The sequence below is a fragment of the Carassius gibelio genome, chromosome B19 (genome assembly GCF_023724105.1).
Source record: "Carassius gibelio isolate Cgi1373 ecotype wild population from Czech Republic chromosome B19, carGib1.2-hapl.c, whole genome shotgun sequence".
NCBI classification, from domain to species: Eukaryota; Metazoa; Chordata; class Actinopteri; order Cypriniformes; family Cyprinidae; genus Carassius; species Carassius gibelio.
The window spans coordinates 31286901-31303953 of NC_068414.1; the positions used below are offsets into that span (position 1 = coordinate 31286901).

At 36.0% G+C, this 17053-nt stretch overlaps 1 protein-coding gene across 1 annotated transcript in view; it reads right to left on the reverse strand.

The window, feature by feature from the left end:
• Positions 1-6048: 6048 nt before the first annotated feature.
• Positions 6049-17053, reverse strand: part of LOC127979649 (syntaxin-1B) — a 44107-nt gene continuing 33102 nt past the window's right edge. The window contains exons 7-10 of the mRNA XM_052585239.1: positions 16962-17035; positions 14210-14347; positions 12772-12882; positions 6049-11547 (exon numbers count right to left, since the gene is read on the reverse strand). Of these exons, the coding sequence (XP_052441199.1) occupies positions 11467-11547; positions 12772-12882; positions 14210-14347; positions 16962-17035 (404 nt within the window). The 3' untranslated portion in view covers positions 6049-11466. The remainder of the gene's footprint in view (positions 11548-12771; positions 12883-14209; positions 14348-16961; positions 17036-17053) is intronic.

Sequence of the window (17053 nt, forward strand, 5' to 3'; positions counted from 1 at the left end):
TTGCTACTTTGGCAAGATTTGATTCCAAATATAAATGATAAAAGTTTTAATATTTTTTTCTTCCTTGTTTATATATAAATAAGCTATATCTATCTATATATATATAAACACATATATATTGTTTATATATATGCACAAACACACATATATGTGACTGTATACTTTTTTTAAACTACATTTTGATAATTAATTTCTTAACAGAACATGTTTGAATTATAACCTCAATGCTCTCAAATAATAAAAATTAATGTGACATTCACTCTACATTTATGTGTGAAAGTTTGCCACTCATGGTTGGTGTTCTGAAAGAGTCACCGTCCACCATCTGGTTTCAATTTCATGGTGTCCTTGGTAAAGTATGTTTATTATGAATGTTTCCATTCATGGATTTTAGGATTTTTAATGCACCTGACAGCTGGGGTAAGCAGTTTGTCTTAACTGAGTAATCAAATAATAGCAAAATGAATTCCTCACCATTACTTGTCTTGTACAGTTAAAACCACATAGGATTTTGCTCCTTGTTCAGGCTTATCACCAAGATGAACTCTGATATAGTCTAGGTATCCTTGAAACTTTTGATAAATACACTAATATATAATCAGTCATTTCTATGCACGATAATATTTATGCAATACTTTTTTTTTTTTAACCGATAAACCAAAATCAAGTTTTTCTTCAAGTTATGTTTTTTTTTTTTACTTTTAGCAGATTTTTTGTTTTTATTTTATTTTTATTTATTTTATTTTTCTCTATTTTTAAGATCGTGGAGTTTATACAAGAAAGTAGGGATGAGGGGGAATTAAATTGGGACAGGTATGTCCTTGAATGTACGCACAGTAGTTGTTTTATATAAATAGTACAAAGGACTTTTATATATAACGTTAGCTACGAATCAGTCCAAAATCTGAACCAGAGCAGATCAAATCAAAGGCAATACAAAGATAATTAAATAACAAAATAAGGCGGATAAACGTATCATAGACCATTTAGTTAACGTTACTCAATAAATGGAGCAATCGGCAGGTGTGTGTATTTATGGCATTCATGACGAATATGCAGCGACAGCGACCACTAAAGGTGCACTAAGGAATTCCCGCGCGTGACATCAGCGCCAAGAAAAGCGCGCCATTCTACATCAGTTATTGAGCAGCAGACCAGAAAGGTAACTATTATAATTTATAATAATGTACTTGTTTATACAAACATACCTTGGTTATATTAGGCAAGTTGGCATTTTAGAAATGTAAGCATAACATTAAGTTAACTCCAGATTAAAATCTATGTCATTATTTAACGTTACTCACCAGAGGGGTTACCAGGATGTCATGTTTGGGGGGGCAACATAGACAACTGAAAATATCGGCACAAAATTAAGCTATATTACACACAATCTTTTTTAATGCATATCTTTTTCTAAGACAGGAACCCAGAGATAGGCACAGGGCCCCTATTAGGCTATCACATAAAAGTTAAACCAGGTCAACAGATACGACAGATTCATATATATAATGAATAAATGTAAACACGTATGCCTAGAAATATATTAGGCCACAGGGTGTCAGGAGATTTGGAGAGTTGAAATAAAAGCTATTTTTGTAAAACTATAAGAATTTCAATTATGATATGATTAGCAGAGGCAACATAACTTTTTTTAAATATAGTTTTATTTTTTTATTTATTATTAGTGGTGCTTGCCATAGGCAAATATTATTATTATTTTATGGGGGGTTGGAGTCTGTATGGATTTGGTCTCCCTCAGGGGTGGGTGATATAATAAAAATCGAACAATTTTTTTTTTTTTTTTTTTTTCAGAAATACCATGATTTTATCATATTTGTCATGTTGGTATTTCTATTTTGCAAGCTGTTTGAGCATCACAGCTAAACTAATTTCCCTATTATAAAGCCTTTTAAGGTAACAAAATATGAAAGAGTGTTGCAGATATTTAGGCCAAAGTGCATGGATTAAAATCTTTGTCATTATTTTATCTTTGTTATTAAAAAATGATAACAAAGATACACATTACAAATACAGATATTATACAAATAAAGTGCTTCATTTTCAGGTACAAGGGGTGTATTTAGTAGGAGCATTAAAAAAATTTAATGAACAAATATAAAAATAAAAACTATATACATTGATTCCTATTAAAGCAACTGAATTAAAGTTTTTCAGTCAAGAGTATAGAGTTTTGGTTGTTTCATTAACATATAATTCACCCAAAAATTTAAATAGTGAAGAAAAATCTGAATGAGTTTCCTTCTTCTACTTAACATAAACTCTATTTTGAAGAAGGTGGAAAACCAAACAGTTGCTGGTTCACAGTGATTTCCACAGTAATTTCCCCCTACTATAAAAGTCAATGTGGACCAGCAACTGTTTGGTTATCCTAATTTTTCAAAATATCTTATTTTGCTTTCAGCACAAGAAAGAAGTTAAAATAGGTTTTGGACAACATGTGAGTGTATAAACAATGACAGAAATAAAATTTTAGGGTGATCTATCCCTTTAATTCACACGGCAGCATGTAGCCTACTGTCCCTTTAAGACCTGCGCGCCTCTAATATTCAGACATGCATTTGTTTCTTTCAGTTGTTTACTTTCATTTTAAACATATGAGTCTATACATAAACCTTGTGTGTTTTGACAGTATTAGCACAAAACATAACTTAGTAATCAATCAGGCTCAGTTCGAAGGGCTTTTTCGTTTTCGGGCCGCACTTTGTGCTCAGAAAAACCGCACATCAGAAAAGGACACGAACGAATTAAACGTTCAGTTAAATACTGAGTAAGGATTTAAACAGATGCCAAAAAAAATGTGAATGAGTTAACTGTGATGTTAATGTATGTCGCAGTATATTAATCCCGCTGGGCCAGAACTGCAGCTGATAGAATGTGCGCAGCACACAATGCAACGATATTTCTTCGAAAGCAGATTGTAGAGACATTTTTATCGCCCACAACCAAAACTATTAACATCCTACCATCGGCAGAAATCTAGGACAAAATCAGTCTGTTCAGCTGTCAATGCACTATACGCTGTTTTGGGGTGGCAAATCTAATTTTTTTACCACCCTTCTAGACACGCCACTGCTTTAAAGTTCTGCCAGGTAAACATTTCAATTAGCGTTCTGTTCTCACATGATGCGCTTTTTCTGAGCGCGTACCCCCGAAGCGCGCACTGTCAAACAGCGCCAAACTGGATTTTTGTTGGATCAGACCCATCTGCAAGCTATGGAAAAATATGCACAAAACAATCCACTTTTAAATTTTAATTTATCATCAGAGGGACAGATCATTTCTCAGGGGAGGCAGGGCTTATCCTAGGGGAGGCATTGCCTCCCCCAGCCTCCCCCTAGACACGCCCCTGTTACTCACCCTATTGTCGTTTCAAACCTGTGACTTGTAATCTAATTCATTTCCAAATAAGGACAGCTCATTGTGACACCGACTGTCAAACTCCCGAATGACCAAAGAACACCATAACATTTTCATAAAAACCCTCAGTATGACTTTAGCATTTTATCCTAAAAATACTCCGGGTAAGTAACTGACGTAAAACACTTATTTTCCATAAAACCGAAGCGCGCTTGCGTCAGAAATGGCGCGTTGACGTCATGGGCCGAGGTGAATATTAGCTGTAATTATATTGATAAAATAACAGCAAAACTAGCTTAATTTCACCTTCGGTTCTTTTTTTTTTCATGGTCTACATAGTCTTTGATCTACAATCACAATTTTCATCTATAGATACTATGTATGGAACAAGTATATATTCTATAAACACAAATCGATTATTCTGAAGCAGTGGTTTGATAATGGCATCATATTGGTGGATCAGTTATTTAATTTAAATGGTTTTCTTTTTTCTTACACTGAGTTCTTTGGCACATTATAATATTCCTGTAACACCAGGGGATTATGCCAAAGTTTTGGGGGTTATTTCTCCTGAAGTTTGTATGTTATTTAAACATCAGAAAGGAATACACATCCAACAGTGGTCTCTGCCAAATATAATACAAGTTCTTAGATAGGCAATATTTGTTTACAACAGTTCCAAAAGAGCTTTATTTAATAATTTTACGGTTTATTTATATTGCTATCGCCTGACAGACAATATTGCTTGGAAAAAGGTTTGGTTAATACTTAATCAATATTTAATTACAAACAAGGTAAAGGAAGTATCGTTCAAAATTATATACAGGATTTAGCCAGCCAAATATTATTTGGTAAAATTTAAATCTGATTTTTGTTTTAGATGCTCCTTTTGTGTCAGTTGGCCTTAAGTGGTACTTTTTTTATTATACATTTTTTTTGGCATTGGCCTTTTGTTAAACAATTTTGGCAAACATGTCTGTGATTTTATTGTACAATTATTGACAGTCATTTGGTTTTGGAAATTTTTATTATTTGGTATCTTTGAGAAAAGCACAGTAACCATTAAATATCTACTTAAATTGTATTTTCTCCACACAAATCTTATCAAATGGCTTCAGAAGAGATTTTATATATATATAGATATAGATATATATCTATATCTATATATATATATATATATCACTGATCTTATGAGATAAAGCTTAATAGATTACAGCTTATAGACAAAAGATGACAACTCATGATTGTGGAATACTAAGAATTGCAAAATACATTGAGTGTGTGTTTTGGGTGTGTGTGTGTGTGTATTCTCAGGAGCTGCTGGGTGAAAAATTGTGTTTGAATGACTGAAAGGTTGATTGGAGGTCCCAGAGTGTCCACTAGATGGTGAAAGAGCCTTTAGGTAAGTTTTCACCTTCAGACAGTCTTGTCTGTTGGCCAATACCCTGAAACCATTCAAGATATTTAGCAGCCTAGACATGTTTTATTCAATTTCATTTCATATCAAAGCAGTGCTTTGATAGCAAGAGAATGCAATATTTGCAGCTTCTTAATTAAATTTCAGATTAGGCATTTCTACTTGAGCTCCATTCGGGTCCAATGCTTGCAATTCAACTTACACCTGTTTTGAGGCTGAGAAGTCCATGTTTTGGTTCCAAAATACATTCTTGAAAAGTGTTTCTAAAAGATGTGAAAATGGCACGCATCATCCAGTGTTTTTTATTTTATTTTATTTTTTCACACCTATAGAAATTACATGCATAATTCATATTTTGTCTGAATTGAGCATAATGTATCTAAACCTCTGTATAAAAGATTAACATACGAAGCTTGTAGCTCAAATAGCGCGCAGTGGCTGAATTATTTTTAAACGAAAATTTACAGCCTGTTGCTTAGCAACTGGAAAACCAGCCCTCCATACCTGCCAAGTTTGGCAAGTTTTCACTGCAATGACTAAATTAATTAATTTAGAGTAATGATAAGCACTTATTGGTCTTGCAGAGCTCCCAGGGCATCTTCTGCTGCAATCAATAACAACGTAATTGAGCAAAACCCCATTATCTTTCTAAATAACTTTATCTACTTTGCACACAGGGGTCTGGGGTGATTGTGGCTGGCTTAATATTAATTGAAAGTGTGTCCAACGCTTTACAGTGGATGAAACATCTTCAGCACCCGTTTGTTTGGAATTAGTGTGCTAAATGACATCAGAGTTACAATTTCAAGGAGGACATCCTATTTTATTAACAGATTCAGTTGGGACTTATGACGTTTCTGTTGTTATAAACTGACATTCACACAATTCACAAATTACAATATATTATGAATATAATTAAGGGAAGAAGTTAAGTTGCCCTGATGCTGCTACCACAGTGGCCGTTCTCAATGGTTTCCAGGATCAAATCTCTTTGATTTAATTATTTTTTTATGATGGAAAGCCATCAGGCCGTACTTGAAACTCCAACTGTTTATATTTCACCCAGAAAGTTGGCAAAAACATCTAAATCCAAAATGATGATGCACCCGACAGCGCAGTGTGAAAATTAGCTTGGAAAAACACTCGGTATGTCTGCTTGATCAATAGGCAAGCTTCCTTTTCACGTTATTGACGTCCTGCAGCCCACCCATGATTTGAGAAAGGAGTAAAAGTAGGGAAGACAACAACAGCAGTTGTACACTGGACAATCGTTTTTTTCTTTATTTTTTGTTTCAGTTCATAATATCTGTTTGTTGGGGTTTTTCTTTTTTCATTTCAACTTAAAATTTTGACACACTTATAAAAGACAGCATCTGCATAGAGTTCTCATCTTAAAGATCCATGGAGAAAAGAGGGAGAGAGAGAGCGATTGTGAGAGAAGGGAGGAAGATAGCAAAGGGTTTTAGGGGAGGAGAGGGATACTGGTATACGCCACACTAACCAAACAGAACAGCAAACAGTATTACAAGAGAGGGGGGAGAGAAGGACAGTTATGTTGTTTGTTTGTATCTTTTTCCTTTTTTTTCTTTTTTTTACAATACAGTACACACATACACACACAGAAAATAAAAGACAGAAGTTTAAATTCAAGTCAAAGTTGCAGGAATCGATTTAATTTCTTCCTTCCCATCCTTGGTGCCCATCTCAATGTGGTTTCTGCCCTGAATGGACTTTCAATGAGAAGATGTTTGGGGACACGTAAAACGACAGCTGGAGCCACGGTTAGTGGCTGGTGTTTCTCTCAACTCCCAAAATAATATTGAAGTCAGCATTCTTCAGTGCTTTCAAATGGGTGTGTGAGAAAGCCCTTTTCTTTGTATTGCACAGACAGGTGTTTTGCTTCGGTTTGCTTTGAGCCCTATTGTCTTCCTACTGTACTTTAAAAAGAAAACTTCCAAATCCCAAGAACTGCGCTCTTCGTATAAGAGCAGAGCTCATCCCGCGTTACCTTTAACTAGAGCATTTGAGTTTAAGCCATGCTACAGTTTACGCATGCAAGGTTTTCTAACCGACACTGATTATGAAAGCGTCCAAACACGTTCCACGAAATGCACAAAAATGCCACTAATTGTTCTAAATTTGCCATTGCCAATGTGGTGGACCTCTGCAAAGAAAATTGTTCAAGGTGCCTGGAAGCTACGGATGGTGTGCATTTGACCTGTAGACCTATCGAAGGTGTACATGGAGGGAAGCACTTTTTTCCCTCAGAGTTGAACCGGTAATGGCTCTCCGAGGTAACACAACGTATTGTATTGAATCTGATGGTAAAGCTTTGTGTCTTTTCTTCGGTATAGAGCACCCTTGACATCACTGACAGTGTCAGATACTGCTTTAAGACAAGCGAGCAAGCGATCAGCCGCGAATTACTGCGACAAGGGCAAAGAACAAGAAAATCAATCAATCTCACAACTTTGACAGGAACTATTTTAGTAGTTTTATACATGGACATGCAAGTCATTTTTTCTCTCTTTGAAATATTTACAATAATTACAAGACAAAGGTTCAGTTCAGATTGACAAAATCGCGAGCATTCAATAGTACTACTAATATAACACAACTTCTCGGGATTCTTTAAATCATCGCAGTTATATAATTCATCACATTTGATAATGATATTATTCAATTATGTCATCCTTATACAGTATTCTTCCTGTTCTAATTAGAATAGTGTTTTCATCACATCATTACAGGCCATTCTCTGTAATTGATGATCATTTTGCTGAAATCACATTTTGAGCACCATCTCCACAAACCGTTTCCTCATTCTAAATCTAACACTGAAACAAGAATACTGGCATAAAGTTTAATGGGAATATAGATCAAAGGAATGACACAAAAGGGGATGAAATTAAGGAGGATCATGGCTAGGGCTGTTGAGAAAAATCACGATCGCAGGTCTTGGGCGCTCATTAGCCTTGGACCGAGAAGTCGTATCAATTAACGTAAAAGTCTTTGCTATAGCACATGTGGAAACCAAGCGAGCATTACAATCTACAAAGCAGTCTACATAGCAGCAGACGGCTTCGTCGATCATGGCGGAAGTTTTCTAGCTTTGTAGTGTCGCCGTTCACTCGCCATGTGGATTGGGTTTTTTATTCACCTGCAGTGATGAGGCACTCAACAACCCCAACCAAAAAGACTATTATGCAATTAAGCTCTAAAAGGTACATTGTTTTTTGTTTTGTTTTTAATATATAATAGTTTGTAATTTTCACTCATTTACAAAATGCCTTCTCAATGTGCTGTGTTATGCCAGTGCTGTCTGGTCATTTCAGTGTCTGAGTGACAAACATCCAAAAACTGTTGAAAAATGAAAATAAGACAACTGAGAAGACTTTCATCCAGATCTGTGCCCATGTCAGTATACAGATTTTTTTATTTATTTCATTTTCTTTTAACCAGAGCTGATCTAATGTCTACGTCTAATGTATTGCCAGCACAGAGGAAGCAATGCAAGTGAGTTGAACAAGGGGAAAATGGTAACATAAACAGCATCATTGAGGGGAGCAAGAAAAAAACAACATACAGTACACAAAACATTTGAACATCGTTGGGGGATATTTGTTTTGTACGTAGCTGTTTTTGGAGAAAGTGCTTTAAAACGAACAAGCTTGTGTAGTATACATTATACATATTGTGCAGAATGAATAGAAACATAAATAAACCTTTATATATCAAGAACCTTGTCGCTGAAAGCGGTGGAATTGAAAACAGTCAATGAATATGCAAGAGAGTTCACAAGATTCACGGGCAGGGTGGACTACACAATACAGTCGACTGTAACATTGTGCTCTGTACTCGCATAATGCTTTGGCTTTTTAGTCTTATTACTTTTCTTAACATTTGAATGAAGTCGGCACAGAACTGGAGCGTTAGAGCTGCATACCATAGACCTGCAGACCAGAGAAGCCCCTTGCGGCTCCAACACCAGACGAGCACACACACACACGCACGCACAACCACACACACAAATGCTCATGCTCACATATACAGCAACATGTACGTAAAAAAGGAAAAAATCCCGAAGGGACAGGGCACGCATACATGGCCTTTTGAGTTGCGCAAATCGACACTGCAGCACACGACTCACAATAAAGAATAGTCTTACGAAAGAATTCACATATCATCACTAGTTAAGCACAACAATCAAGTTCGGGAAAACATCGGGGGAAGGAAAAATGAACAAGATGCGCAAAAATTATTTGTACCCAGAGTGTTTCCAGAGGGCGAGGGGGGGGGGCAAATACGTTGTTTTACACTACGGATGTGGTTTAGGAACAAAATACCCGACAACAAACAGATTTTTGTATTCATGTGCACATCCACAGGGAACACATTCATGGGGACCACGGTAAAACTCCAGCATCGTCAGGGTCATGATGAAATCGGCAGCAGAACTAGTAAATGAAGTCAATCCCCCCCATCCAACCCTTAAAGAGTCTTAATAAATAATCATAAATTAACAAAACAAACATATTAACAAAACGGAAAACGGTACAACCCAAAAAATGTGGCGGCATACGACATTGTTTTCTTTGATTGTAAAGTGCACACATGATCGAGAGCCATGCAAACTAACAAAGCGAAAGTTGCATGCGTTAACAAATAAGGGCCTTCCAGCTATATCGTCTACTAAAAAACAACACCGACATACATATTTACCTCATTTTACCATACATGTAAGTGATTTGACACTAAATACACAGAAGTTTCAAAGAAAACATGCTGGACGTTACTGGAATGATTAAAGCAAAATAGTCCCGGCCCTCTGCCTCAGGCTTTGTAAAAAGTGTACAGTATTTATCCCCAGAATCATTCCTGTTCCCTACTACTTGCTTTGGGTAGGTAAAGGGGTGGTGGGACGGGGTGGGGGGGCTCCTGTTATATATTCTATAATGAGCAGTACATAGAAAATGAAGTCCGTATTGAGAAAAGGATTGCACTTTCAGAGTTGGACATCATTAACATGAGGGCAAGGGCGTTCTAAGGGTGCAACGAATCTGAATCAAGCCGAGAGGGATTCTTCATCAAAAGAAAAAAAAAACCCAGGGCTAAAGTTTGGTTTAACATTTTAGCCCTTGAATTAAAAACAAGCAGTACATAATTAACCAATCTGGCACTTTCTCTCCGCAATGGAAAGGATGCAACAAATTCATGATGCAGCTGTTTGATTTGTGTTTCTGGAAAGAAAAAATATATATATTTGGACAAAATCGAAGCGTCCTATTCTAAGCAAGAGTTATCATAACAAGATGTCGTCTCTCTGGGCGTTTAGAGCTATATTTTAGTTATTTCATATAAAGTTTGTGTAAATGTCTTTCCATTTAGTCGCTGCATAATAAGTGTCCTGACCATCCGTACAAATTTCTTCAATTGAACTGAAGAATGCATCTACAGGTAAAGATTTCATCAGATAGCTCGTCTGCACTGCACCTACTCCCATATGATATGTAGAATTTAACAATAAGGATCTAAGAGTGTCTATCACGTCCCCGTAGTTAATTTTATTACTCTCTCTTCATAAACTAGCACCAAGGTAAAACGTCACGCAAACTCCCAAAACAATCCTTCAAAACCAAAATGGTCCTGTTCAAGCCCATCCTTTATACTATAATGTAAAATATAAATGCAATTTATGAAACAAGGCAAATTAAAAAGCACAAAACTAACATAAAATAAGGAAAATTCATTTCAGCAGACCTAGCTATCCTCCAAAAGATAATATTTAGGCTAGGCGTTCCTTACAATAAATCTTCTTTCAGAATCTTTTCATAAATTAAATCAAAAAGCAGGGGCAAATCACTATCTAAACTGCATAGTTCAACAGTTTGCGCAATGCCACGCTATCTATCCTGTAGCTTTCGTAAAGTGTTAAAATGAAATGTCCGTTCCCCCGCTGCCTACAGCAAATGAAGTAAAAACTAAATCATCTTCATGTACAAGCTTGGTGATATCACTTCCTCTCACAATTTGAAATGTGTGCTTCTTAGTTCTTTTTTCTTCGTTTTTTTTTTTATCGGTTGCCCACAGTAAGTGTATTAAGACTTGCTTTTAAACTGCAGCACTTCATCGGTAATGAGCTAATAATGTAACGATGAGAGATTTCATCTAAATGCAAGCAACCACTCGGAACGTTAGGCCATTGAAATCTGACTAGAACTACTATCTATAATATCTGTGCAGTCGGTTGGTTTGTATTTGTAATGCTAGTATGGTTTACCAAACACCATGTTCTGCCAGAACGGAAAACAATTTAGCAGTTGCTGGCACTGTCCTGGAGGCCCCCCCAAAAATGAAAGCAACGCTAAAAAATAAAATAAAAACAAAAATGGATTTTTATTCCTTTACAGGTAGTAACCCATGTGCTGCTTTATGTTCAATACATTTGCATGTACAGTTTGTAAATATTATATTGTATTTGAACCCACTTTCGTATATATTTAAATCCGCTAGTACGTAACATCTCCTTTATTTATTTTTTTGATTGTTTGATTTTTTTTTTATATTCGATTTTTACCCTACCCAACCCCCGTTTTATGACAGTTTCCTTATCTCGTGTTTAAGTGGATAAAACACTCAGCTTTCCAAGTGTTTGTCTCTCTTCGTGTCGTTTAGAAGCCCAGGGTTCCTCCGATAGTGGACGCCAAAACCACTCCCAAAATTACACAGCAGATGATGATCATGATCTTCTTCTGCAGAGGGTGAAAAAGGGGGGGAACGAAAGACAGAAAGATAAACAAATTAAACCACAAATCCTTTATCTCATCTAGCTACTCTGTTGCAATAGTCAGCTAATCTAAGTAGCATCACCTCATCTTAACCACACTTTAAATCATTAAATGAAGCCATTAACAATTAAACCATTACCAGAGTAAATCGTTAAATCAATTAAATGTTAATTAAATTATTGATGAAAGGACCCACTCTGAGATGTAGCCCCTTTGATGTAGCCTTCATCTGAGAAGGTGGTGATTAGATATTGTGGAACTGTAAAGGCTAAATACACTAGAAACTGCACATGTATTGAATGTCATGGAGGGAAGCTGCAAATATTATATTGTGCCAAGAAACGTGTGCCAAACTAAAGTAACTAAATGGAAATGCTTGGATGGGCATGCAGATAGAAAACCACACAAGTTGGAAGCAAAGAAACATCTAAGTTTTTTTCTGGTGATCATCCATCCGACATATAAAGGGACTAAGCAATGTCTTTGTTTAGCGAATTGTGACCCTTTGTATTGCAAGTTAATAACCTGAAAATAATTGCAGATCGATCAATTATCCATTGAAACTTGTTTTCATTGGATAAACTGCAGTTTATATCACACAGTTCAGTACAAATTGTAAAAAAGTACCAATTTTGAAATAAAAAGTTGCAATTGCTTGTTTTAGTTTTTACTTCATGGCGGAAAGTGGCTTCCATAATTAACAATTCTTATCTATTAACATTTTACAGTAAGATTTCAGTTGTTAAAATTAGTAATTAACACTAGATAAAATAATTTCCATATTAAGTTTAACCAGCCGTTAACTATTAGCAAATATCCATGGGGCCGGTAAGAATCTAACCAGCCCATTTCTGCAGTTTGACTCCTCAGAAAGCGCAGAAGTACGTGGCATAACACCAAGAGTCTGCAGTTTTTAGACCACCACTGCAATGGCTGTTAGCCAGTAAAACTACAGCAAAAAATCTAGGAACAGACAGCATCTGTTGAAGAACCAATGAGTGCCAAAGGAGCAATATAGTTTTTCTCTGGATGGTTTGAATGGCTTAGGAATAATTCTCTTCTATTACTCGTTTTTGTGCATGACAGCTTATGACTGCATTCTCTACAAAGGCACTGAGAGCATGAGTCATTGTACACAAAGGGCATAATACTTAAAGACGTCAGGTGTAGCAGCTGACGGTGTTTTACCTTGCGTGCCTGACTCTGGTATTTGACAGCCTTCTTGGTGTCAGAAACTGCTCTCTCTACATAGTCCACAGAGTGTTCCACGTTATACTCAATTCTGTCAATCATCTCTCCCTGTGAATGACAAAAAAGGCACTTCAAACAAACGTCTTCACAATAGGCACACATTTACGATCACTGTATGCAATGCACAAATCACACAAAGACTGTTTCCTGTTAGACATACTTCTGTGTCTAGTTTAAGTGTTGCAGGCTAAATTCTTTGTACTTCATGCAGCCTGATTTCAAAACCCACAAGCAGTGATGCTTGAATGCCCTTAACCCCAGATTGATCCACGGGGACTGTGTCGTGTAAATAATTTCACCTGTTCTTGGTCGTGGAGGAAGAAATAAATTGCTATCTGTGAATTACATTTGAAAGTCAGCCTCACTTTGCAGCAAAGTGTACTTCAAGGACGTGTTTTTGTCTAGCCAGTGTTCACAAACAGAATTTTAAAATAGTGTATAAATATCTATCAATGGGGTATCGTTTTTTTTAGCCTGATAGATGAGGCATTTATAAATAGTATGGAAATGAGCTACATGAATTAAAAAAAAAACATTGAACATGCAAGCAGTGTAGTGCTATTTATAATTAAAACACATCCTTTTAAATTTGTTTTCAATAATTGAAATAAAAAGGATATAACATAAATATAACAATTTAATGGGAAACTCAACAAAATTCACCAAAAATTAAAATGCTTCATTTGAAAAATCATTTAATGTTTAATTTGCAAAAAATATTTTGATTAATTTGATGAAATAAAATGTAAAGATAAGGAATAAAAATGACAGAAAAGGCAAAAAAAAAAAAAAATCTACCTTTTGTGTTCCACCAAAAAAAAAAAAAGTTTTCCGTAACTGTAGTAAAGAAAAAATAAATAGGAAAACGAAGATGAAAATGCAAAAAAATTGAACAAATTAAAATATTTAATTGGTAGCATTTAAATGGTTGTACATGAAGACCATTTGAAACACTAAAACCAAGAAAAAATTTTTAAGATGTAACAAAAAATATGAGAAAAGCACACAAAATTACTATAAACAAATATAATTGATTTAAGTTTAAAGAAAATTTAAATTAAAACTGAAAATCTAAAATTCTACATATTAACAAACAAAACTACAGTGATATAAACAATACTAGAAAGGCTGCACACAGTGACATATGGGTCTGTAAATAATGATAGGAATTTTATTTTGTGTTTTTTTAAGTAAATTCTTCTGGTACTGGCCATGATAATGTGAATATAAAAAGAAAATCTCAAATCAAGTCTCATTTGTATGCCTCTTTAACAGCTTTTTGGAAGGGACTTTTGTGAAGCAAAAACACCACTAACTATTTTCTTCCTCCTGTCATTTTTGCTGTGGTGAAACGTGTCATTTTTCTGTGTAGTACCTGACTCTCCACCAGCATGGCCATGTCCACAAACATGTCGTGCAGCTCACGGATGCTGTTCTCCAGCTTAATGATCTCAGTGTGTCGAGTCTCAATCTCATTTAGTGCCTGCTTGGTCATCTGGGAGTCCATTTTGATCTGTTACATGGGAAATACAAGAAAACATGGCAGGCGGTCAAGAGCAAGTTACTATTATTAAACAAAAATTTGTACAGAATTCATTCCTAAAATGGCAAATGGTGGCACAAAAGTGCTTCTAAAGCGGTATTTAGGTGTCTTTACACAGACTGTGTTATGCTGCTCAGAGATGCCATGAATGCATTCACACAGCAATTTCAGGGGTCTGAGCAGGAAAAAAATCAGCATTACATCTTTACACAATCAAGGTGTAAAGATTCCTAAAGACTATAGGCTAGGTTGTAAAGAAATATTTGAATATGCATCACTTGGAAACCGATGTGGACATCTGCACTCTTAAAAAAAAAAGGTACCTAAAGTGGGTTTTTGCAGTGATGGCATATTGAAGAACCATTTTTAGTTCCCCAAAGAACCATTTGTTCTCAGTGTGAAGAACATTTTAATGATCTAAAGAATCTTCTGTGGAATGAAAAGGTTCCGTGGATATTAAAATACGCTTTTGGACCTGAGGAACATTTCGGTAGTTCCTAGAACTATTGGCGGAAGTTAGTGCTTTTTGGCGCGTTTGCACCGCAGGAACTAGGAATGTATTTAGTACTAGGAACTCCATTTGGGGGAACTAATTTGTTTTCTACTGCAGAATAGTGTATAAAACAGTCCTATAGGAACTATCAGTGACTCATTCTGCGCTGACAGGCCAAACACATACGAAACCCTGTCTACCCGGCATAAGAAAAAAAAAGCCATGTAAATATATTTACTCCATGGGAAAACGGCGATAATGGCATTTACCTGTTGTCCGCAGCGTTGTGTTCTTTTCTCAGCCTCCGATTACACTACAAGTTGTCATAGGAGATTTAGTCAGATTTTCCTGTTCTTTCAATCGCATAAATTGTGCGTTTACATTTCATCTTCGTTATCACGAAACCCACAGCAAACTAGGGCTGGGCGATATATGAAATCTCAACAAAAAAAATCATAATATTGTTTTTACGATATTTGATATGTATCTTGATATGTTGGCATTTGCATTTAAATAAAAAAAACTGGGGGAAATAATTAAACAGGGATAAGGAAGGTGATTTTTATTAATTCTTTTATTTTTTTTACAAGTTTTTAGCTAAGAGCACAAGTCTGTCTACTGTCTCTGGTTTAAGAGAAGCTATGTGACATGAAACTATGTTCACACTGCCACTTAAGCCCCTCTCAGATGGGGAGCTATTTGCTAAAGCACATGGGTATTTCTTATATTAATACCAAAGATTTATACACTCTCTCTGTCTATATTATGAAAACCGGTAACTCCTTTTAGTAATTCCACATTGCCATAGCCTATGTTTCTCTATTCACACAACAGTGACTGAGTTGCATTTATACAGCGACCACAATCACAAACAATACAGTCGAGATCTCATGACAGAACACAGACTGGCTGAATGACGCTTTCATTTAGATGCTAAACTCCAGCTTTGATTGTTTTTCAGATCATCTGCAGCGGCGCTTCCGCAATGAGGAGTGACTGTTTGCGTGCAAATGGTTGCCAGATTGCTTAAAATAAGCAAAACACCAGGAAAAAATATATCTATGTAACAGCGAAGCTCTGATTCAGGGATTTGAACTTGATATCTGGCAACCGCACTCATGAGAGCTCACGTAGTAGAGGAGTGTAGAGCAGTCCCAATAACATGTTACACTTTTTGGACGTTCAGCACGTTCTTTTGGGGAAGTATGCTTGAATTTGAAATATTCGATATTCATGATATTTGGAAATTTTACATCGTTGTCAAAATTATTACAAATTTATCGCTAATATTCGATATATATCGCCCATCCCTACAATAAACATAAAAAACAGCTCAGAATGGGGCGTCCTCCATTCACTGGTTGTTGACGTTTGTAAATGCCACGAATAAATTCTTCACTATCGGCTGCTTCAGAGTTCCTGCGGCCGGTTCGAATGTAACCAAAGAAATGAACTGAGGGAGAAATTTGTTCTTGGAACCACCCTGCTGGCTAGTTCCTAGAACTACGCAGTGCGAAAGAATCTAATGTTCTAAAATAGAACCATAAAGAACCAATAAAGAACCTTTATTTTTTAATAGTGTTGGAAGTCCACAACGCAGCAGTAGCTGTAGAAATCACACATTTATCTTCCACGGAAACAAAAGTCATAGATTACTTTGTAAAAGATCAGTGACTATTAAAGGGTTAGCTCACCCAAAAATGAAAATTAGGCTGCGTTTTACTCACCCCCAAGGCATTCTAGGTGTATATGACTTTTTCTTCTTTCAGACGAATACAGTCAAGAGTTATATAAAAAATATTCAAAGCTCTATCACTGCAGTCAGTGGGTGTTGCATTCCTTCAGTCCAAAAGAAGTGAAATAAAAAGCACCCTTCAAGAAAAGGGGGATGAACAAAGGTCTCCCGTAGCGAATCGATGCATTTTTGTAAGAAAAATATCCATATTCAAAACATAATAATCACATGAATCTAGCTTGCGCTCACTGTTGTAAACACAAGCAGTTCTGGGGGAATTACATATGAGGTCAGCTTTACGGGAGTAAAATGCAGCCTAATTTTCATTTTTGGGTGAACTAACCCTTTAAACTTACATCATCAGTGAAGATAGCAAGCTTCCCGCTCTCCAACATGTCTTCCAGCTCCTCATTGGTAGTTGTTCTTCCAGCTGATTAAAGATATTTGA